General features: G+C 41.1%; 1 protein-coding gene across 2 annotated transcripts in view; it reads right to left on the bottom strand.

Moving 5' to 3' along the window:
- Positions 1–5951: 5951 nt before the first annotated feature.
- The window catches only part of LOC116042947 (general transcription factor 3C polypeptide 1), a 34142-nt gene continuing 31613 nt past the window's right edge, over positions 5952–8480 (bottom strand). The window contains exons 38-40 of one of the 2 annotated variants that reach the window (XM_036000862.1): positions 7567–8312; positions 7262–7448; positions 5952–6509 (exon numbers count right to left, since the gene is read on the bottom strand). In XM_036000862.1, coding sequence (XP_035856755.1) covers positions 6285–6509; positions 7262–7448; positions 7567–8312 — 1158 coding nt within the window. In that variant the 3' untranslated portion in view covers positions 5952–6284. The remainder of the gene's footprint in view (positions 6510–7261; positions 7449–7566; positions 8313–8480) is intronic. The other variant, XM_036000863.1, reaches the window with a different exon arrangement.

The following is an 8480-nucleotide window of genomic DNA, read 5'->3' as shown; positions in this document are numbered from 1 at the left end:
CAAAAAACAGTAACTACCCTTCTGAAAAACAGTAACTAATCATTCGTTACTCTTTCAAAAACAGTAACTAATCATTCGTTACTCTTTCAAAAACAGTAACTAATCATTAACTACCTATTTTTTTGTGTACCTTATTGTAAAGTATTACCGTTATGATCAAATAAAGAAAGCTAAATTGTTTAAATTTTGTTCAATGTTTTCAGGACCACAAGCATATCCAAGCAATCTAAAAAAGAATTAGGTAGGCCTATTTCAATTTGGGTAACAGACCCTTAAAGCCAAAGGTTTTATTATATGTGTAATTGGAAAAACCCTTAGTGCTATTAATCTAAGGAAATGCGTAGATGCATGCCTATAGATCAGGGGTGGCCAACCAGTTAGGTATAAAGAGCCACAAAAAAAACGCACCATAGCAAAAAGCCACACAACACATGCACGTCTACACTACAACAGCAACAGTGTCTTCCAGATCTAATGACAGTTTTCATAGTTTTTTTTCTCACTTAGATTGACTCAGTGGGAAACCTGACAGTCTTTGTTATCCACAATCCTTTTCAGGTCTTGCTTGAACTCGGTTGTGGCCACTCAAAGCAACTCTCTCACTCATTTGTCACTAAAGGGGCTTTCAAACAATCGGATTCAGCAGTGAAAGGGTTAACGAGGAAGGTGATCTGTGGCCGCTGTTTTTCCTCAGGTTGCAGAATCTGTCCTCAAAACTCTGGTGCATTATTTTCCATTTTAAAATAATTGGCAAATGTATTGGCAGATGCATTCAAATGTGTTTTTTTACTTATCTGAAATACTGTATGTTTCAGAAAAGTTAAAAACAACAATCAACCAATGACACATCCCCCAGCCACACAGTAAGAGCCTCACAGGAGCAGGCAAAGAGCCGCATACGGCTCAAGAGCCACAGGTTCGCCACCCCTGCTATAGATTGACTTGCCATTCCGGGTAATTGAGCTAGTTTAGGACGATCACAGAACTACCAAGTTATCACACACAGACATATTGATCTATGCGCATAATATCGGTAGGCCTAGGTGCTCTACACACAAAGAACAAAACTGAAAGTTTGGTACTTCAAAGTAGAGGAAGTATTTTGTGCATATATCATGTGGGAACAGTTTGGAGTGCAGAGCTTTAAGCCAACATTCCGCAACTTCCCGGTGATCCTTATCACTCAGTTTCATGAGAGCCCTCCCATGAATACTGGGCACGGCACTCTACAATTCTCTTCTTATTTATCCTTCACCAGGATGCTCATACCTATATATATTTAGATTTTTTTGGGGGGTCATTTTAGGCCTCTATTTTGACAGGACAGCTGAAGACATGAAAGGGGGAGAGAGGGGAACAACATGCAGCAATAAAGGGCCGCAGATTGAAGTCGAACCCGCGGCGTCGAGGAGTGAACCTCTAATATGGGTGCGTGCGCTACCAACTGAGCTACCCGGGCACCCCCAACTGTATTGCATTATTCAAACTTGGTTGTTTTGGAGTTTGGAGAGCCGAGCTTTAAGCCAACATTCCTCAACTTCCCGGTGATCTTTATCGCTCAGTTTCCTCCCATGAATACTGGGCACGGCACTCTACAAATCTCTTATCCTTCACCAGTGCTCATACCCTAACAACTGCATAATATATGTGTGTCTTTATATATATATATATATATATATATATATACACACACACTACCGGTCAAAAGTTTGGGGTCACTTAGAAATTTCCATTCCACTCCATTCCAGACAGAATACCAGCTGAGATCAGTTGCATTGTTTTTTTAATCAGGGCAGCAGTTTTCAGATTACATTATGTGTTTACATAATTTCAAAAGTGTTCTCCAATGTTGTAGACAGAAGTGGCTGAAGAAACACTTGAAAGCCATGCTTTTTGGTCTAAACGTCATACCCAAATTAAAAGTGGTACAGCTCCCATATACTCTGACACTCTGGGGTGAGCCTGATATCATTGGAAAGGAAACACTCAAGTTTTTGTTACAAGTGTCAGGGTGATTCTAGACCTTACTGACAGAGTTACAGAGGCTAGAATGGAGGTTTTTTATTTCAATCCAAGTCATGCATCTGTAAAATTATTAGAATACACTGCTGTAAACACATCTGGTGAGATACAGACAACACAAGGCCATAGCCACATGTCTCAGCTTACTACAGAAATAATCCAGAAGCCAAAATACTCAAAAATGGATTTTATATGATTTTTTTCTACAGATATGTCTGTGTGGTTTTTTTATTTCCGTTTGAAAAGTGCAAAGAAAAAAGCCAAAAAACTACAAAATACAACACTTCTCAAATACACAAACACACCCACATCAATCACCTTTCCAATGATGTCAGGCACACCCCAGAGTGTCAGAGTATATGGGAGCTGAACCACTTTTAATTTGGGTATGACGTTTAGACCAAAAACCATGGATTTCAAGTGTTTCTTCAGCCACTTCTGTCTACAACAGTCGAGAACACTTTTGCAATTATGTAAACACATAATGTAATCTGAAAACTGCTGCCCTGTTTCAAAAAACAATGCAACTGATCTCAGCTGGTATTCTGTCTGGAATGGAGTGGAATGGAAATTTCTAAGTGACCCCAAACTTTTGACTGGTAGTGTATATATATATACACAGTTGTGTTCAAAATAATAGCAGTCCAACATCACTAACCTCATAAATCAAATTTTTTGGTAGAAGTGATATTTCTACATGGCAAATAATTTCCTAGTAAGTGTTGTAGAGTCATAGAAAACCAACAGACCCAACAGTCATGACATGCATGCTGCTCATTCTGTGTAATTGAATCTGTAATTGAAAAAATAATAGCAGTGTTGTGTTCAATTAGTGAGGTGATTGATTCTGTGAAGAAACAGGTGTCAGTTATGGCCCATATATTTAAGGAAGGAAGGAAGCAAATGTTGTGCATGCTGGTTATAGTGCATTTCATACTGAAATACTCAGCAAAATGGGTCGTTCCAGACATTGCTCTGAGGAACAACGGACTTTGATTAAAAAGTTGATTGGAGAGGGGAAACATATAAAGAAGTGCAGACAATTATAGGCTGCTCAGGCCAAATGATTTCAAATGCCTTGAAATGGCATCCAAAGCCTGAACGACGTGAGAAAAAACGGTCAACTACCATTCGAATGGATCGAAGAATAGCCAAAATGGCAAAGGCTCAACCAATGATCAGCTCCAGGAAAATCAAAGAAGACTTAAAGTTACCTGTGAGTACTGTTACGATCAGAAGAAGGCTATGTGAAGCAAAGCTATCAGCTAGAAGCCCCCGCAAAGTCCCATTGCTGAAAAAAAGACGTACTGAATAGGTTGAAATTTGCCAAAGGACACATTGACTGGCCAAAGGAGAAATGGGGCAACATTCTGGGGACTGATGAGAGCAAAATTGTTCTTTTTTGGCTTAGGGGCCGCAGACAGTTTGTCCGACGACCCCGATGCACTGAATTCAAGCCACAGTACACTGTGAAGACAGTAAAGCGTGGTGGTGCAAAAATCATGTTATGGGGATGTTTCTCATACTGTGGTGTTGGGCCTATTTATCGCATACCAGGGATCATGGATCAGTTTCAATACATCAAAATACTGACAAGAGGTCATGTTGCCTTATGCTGAAGAGGAAATGTCTTTGAAATGGGTCTTTCAACAAGACAATGACCCAAAACACACCAGTAAGCGAGCAAAGTCTTGGTTCCAGATGAACAAGATTGATGTTATGGAGTGGCCAGCCCAATCCACAGACCTCAATCCCATAGAAAACTTGTGGGGTGACATCACAAATGTTGTTTCTGAGGCAAAACCCAGTAATGCAGAGGAACTGTGGAATGTAGTTAAATCGTCCTGGGCTGGAATACCTGTTCACAGGTGCCAGAAGTTGGTCGACTCCATGCAACACAGATGTGAAGCAGTTCTCAGAAATAATGGTTATGCAACTAAATATTAGTGCAGTGATTCAAAGTAAAGCAAACCCTTGAGACATTTTTTCAGTTCATACAGTAAATGTTTGAGTTTGTAAAGAAAAATGCAAATACTGCTATTTATTTGAACAGCCTAATATTCCTTTTTCTTCACTTTCTGTAAAGGTAGAACACAAACCTGATCAATTTTGGTCATGTTTTGATTTGGAATTGAATGTGCAGTGTTCCCAATGCATTGATATTATGGATATATAGCTATTCTAAGGATTTTGAGCATTATTCACTTTTTTTAAACACACTACTATTATTCTGAACACAACTGTGTGTGTATATATATATATAAAGGAATGGCTCCGCAGCCCCTTTGCATTCTGGGTGGAGATGTGGACATGGTTGAGGAGTACAGATACCTGGGTGTCAACATCGACAAAAGGCTGAACTGGAAAATCAACAGCACTGCTGTTTACAAGAAGGGGATGAGCAGACTATTTCCTGAGGAAGCTGCGATCCTTCAACATGTGCAGCAGAATGTTGGAGATGTTCTACGAGTCTGTTGTGGCCAGCGCTCTGTTCCCCTCCGCCATCTGCTGGGGCAGCAGCATCGGAGCCAGCGACACAAACCGACTGAACAAACGGATGAGGAAGGCTGGCTCCGTTATTGGCTGCAAGCAGGAAACATTTGAAGCTGTGGTGGAGAGGAGGTCACTGAACAAACTGTTATCTATCATGGATAACCCCGACCACCCTCTCCACCCCACACTGGTTCAACAGAGGAACACCTTCTCTAAGAGGCTCCGACAGCTTCGATGTCGCACGGACCGCTACAGGAAATCACTCCTACCACAGGCAATAAACTTTTTAACACTTCATCACTGAGTGTGAGATAAGACTCATATACATCACAACTGCACTGAATGCACCTTGCACAATAGGATTATCTACATCCTATCATTACTAGTGAAACAGTTATACATTTTTACTCCCCAACTTGCACATTAAGTTTATCTACATCTATTGAAACAGTTGTACATTTTATTTCCAAATTGTATATATTTTAAATATTGCTTGTGTAGTATTCTATTATTATTTCATGTATATTGTTTCCTATTATTTAATGTATACTCTGTATGTGTGCCGTGTGTCTGATATTTTGCTGCTACAACACCGTTATTTCCCATTTTTTGGGATCAATAAAAAAATCTATCTATTTTTTTTTGGGGGGGGGGGGAGGGGCATTTTAGGCCTTTATTTTGACAGGACAGCTGAAGACATGAAAGAGGGAGAGAGAGGGGGAAACCAACATGCAGCAAAGGTTGGACTCGAACTGACAGCTGCTGCGTCGAGGAGTGAACCTCTATATATGGTTGTTGTATCATTCAAACTTGTTGCTTGGAAAAGAACAGCAGAGCAACACAACCAGAATAGAATTAGGTGTCATACAGAGTCTGACTTCAACTAACTTTCTAAGCGTTCAGGGGATTGGAGGATACTGTATGTCTGTGAATACAACACAATCAGAATCACTAAATTAGGCTACCTGACTATAAAAACAAGCTCTGTGGAAACTAGCTACCAAACAGCCACAATTGCCATTTTACATGCAAAATACACAAGGCCCAAACACATAGGTGACTAGATACCATACCCCTTAAGCAAGGCTGGGGGGGCGCTCATCCATGTGCAGCCCCCTCACTCTGACATTTCTCCATTAGTGCAGTATTATGTGCATGTGTGTGTATTTCAGGCCTGTTAGTAATGTGTGTAACTACAACTATACCAACAGAGGAAAAAATGTGAATTTCCCCTTGCGGGATAAATAAAGGCATGCCTTCTTCTTCTTAACTTGTAAAGACCCTAAGACTTTCTTCACCAGGTTCAGCTACTTGTTTCCATCCTGAAGAAAGGTCACTATTTTTTTTTTTACTATGGCCTCAGACGTTGAGGAGTTAAATCTGAAATTCAATAATTGGCCAGAGACTCCTTTCTGGCACACTGGCCACACAAATATAAGTCAAGAATGTAATGTAACACATTTTTATTAATAGTTTAAGTTAACTAGCACACAAAAAAGGAACACAAAACTTAATTGAATTCTAAGACAAACAGTAAGAAGAAAAAAGAAAATCCATTAAGAAAACGTACAAAGAAATCCCAGTTCTGTAAAACCAGAAATGAAATCTGTCAGAGAACCTGATGACGTGACACCTTTTCTATAATTAAATTATTTAGGTGTATCACAACGGTCTGATCGTTGACACAACTTTTTAGGCATGAACTTCAAAAGCCTTATTATGTACCTAATGTGTTATCAGGTCAGGCTAGGCAAGGCTCATGATTGCTTTCATGGTAGGCAGTTGTTCCAGTGACGTTCGTTGGGTAACATCTGACTGAGCCGCAGGCAGCAGCTGATGGTGGGCTCATAAAACACTGTGTCTGGTTCCTCAATCTTCACGTCTGTCTCACTGCTTCTCTGGGGCACAGAGCGGGCGAACAGCGAGGGTTTAGGAGCTTTAACCAGAGTTTTCTTCGTCACACAGCCAATGTCGATGAGTGCCTGTGGAGGAGACTGGTAGGGTTATATATATATATATATATATATTTTATATATCAACTAGCGCAATATATATTTCGCAAAAGGTTGCAACATATCGCGATAGATGCGATTTTTCGTGTTAATTGAAAGAAAATGGTGGAAAACTGCAAATTAAAATGTAACTCATTCTTTTTTAAGTGGTGCCTTTTATGTTCAATTTGTTCAATAAAAGAACGTTAGAAATGATTTCCTTTTATTTGTTTTAATTCAACAAGCAATTTGTTGTGTTTTAGAAGAATACTGAAAGCAACAGCAAGGCAGAACTGAGTCCACTTTAATATCTGTTCATTTAACGCAAGTAGTATCGTTATCGTGATATTCTACAACGTTATCGCATATTTTTCTCATATCGTGCAGCCCTAATATTTACTTTTACTATTCAATGTTTTGATACTTACTTCATACAACACTTAATACTGTGAACTTTGCACAATCCCTGGTCAATAATTTGCACAATTCTGCACAAAACTGTACAGCTCTTACTTTTTAAAACAGATTTATCTTACATATTTTATATAGGATTTGTTTTTACTATTATGTGTAAACTTACTGGCCAATAAACCCAATTCTGTTTGTGTGTTGTTAAAAAAAAATTACTAATTACTAATAATTACTTGAGGCATGAATGAGCCATGAATGAGCCCAAATGAGTTCTCTTTTACTGGAGACGAGTTTATCAGCTGCTAGCCATGTGAGCTAGTGTAGGTGAGAGTATTTGCGTTTACCTGCACCAGGTCCAGCACCGCCATTGGCTGCAACACATCTTTGTAATGCTCCACCAGTGACTGTTGCGTGAGTCCGGGTCGGAACATGATGTTGTACAAAATGGCCTCCAGCATGCCTTTACACACCTGTCGGTTCAGATTGCCGTCAACCATGCGCCACGGCCGGCTGATGAAACTCACATTCTCACTGTGAGGAGAAAAGGTTGGAAACAGGGAGAAGGAAGAGATGACGCACATGAAAGACAAATGCAAAATGAACTGCACTAAGATAATTAGTCCACCAATCCCTCTAAGTCTGCACTTACCCATTATCAACGTTAGCTGGCCTTGTTGGTGGACAGCGTGCTTCTCCCTCTCTTTCATCAGCTCTTCTGTTCGCTCTGAGTCTACGATCTCGCTTTTCCTGTCTTTTCTCAGTTTCCACCTTCTCCTTGCCTGCCTCCTGCTCTCTGTCCTCTTCAGGCAGCATCTGCTTTCCCCCCTCCTCCTCCTCCTCCTCCTCCTCCTCCTCCTCAGGCTGCATCTGCTTTCCTCCCTCCTCCTCCTCCTCCTCCTCCTCAGGCTGCATCTGCTTTCCTCTCTCCTCAGGTGGCATCTGCTTTCCTCCCTCCTCCTCCTCAGGCTGCATCTGCTTTCCTCCCTCCTCAGGCTGCATCTGCTTTCCTCTCTCCTCCTCCATATTCAACAATGTGTCTCCACTTCCATCATCTGTCCGTTCTTTCTGCTTTTCCAGCTGTTCTTCCTCATTAGGTTTCTGTCTTGTTACGTCACTCGACAACCCCTCTGCGTCCCGTCTTTCCTCGCCCTTTTGTCCGTCCACAGCCAATTTTTTCGCCGGCGGCTCCTCCGAGTCCTGTCGGCCTCGCCTGCCTTTGCGCATGAAGGGGATGTTATGCGGTTTCTCCAAAAAGGGGAGACGGTCAGATGTGAAGCGTGACTGGGACCACTGCTTGGAGTTTACGGTCAGCAGCCATGGATCAGCGTGCTGCATCAGCACCCAACGTTTGCCCAAACCCCCAACTTGTAACACCTGGCCTTCTTCTTGTAACTCCTGAGGCAAAAAGGGAAAATTAAAAAAATCAGGCAAAACCACAGAAAAAGAAGGAAATAGGAAACTGATCGTTCTGTACTTGGAATTTGCCTTTCCAAAACCAAAACTGTGAGCAAAGGTGTAAGGGCTTGGTGAGGACACACAGCTGACATGCTAACTAAAGGGGGG

This window comes from Sander lucioperca, chromosome 4 (genome assembly GCF_008315115.2).
Source record: "Sander lucioperca isolate FBNREF2018 chromosome 4, SLUC_FBN_1.2, whole genome shotgun sequence".
Lineage (NCBI taxonomy): Eukaryota > Metazoa > Chordata > Actinopteri > Perciformes > Percidae > Sander > Sander lucioperca.
This window is presented reverse-complemented; position numbering and strand designations above follow the sequence as displayed.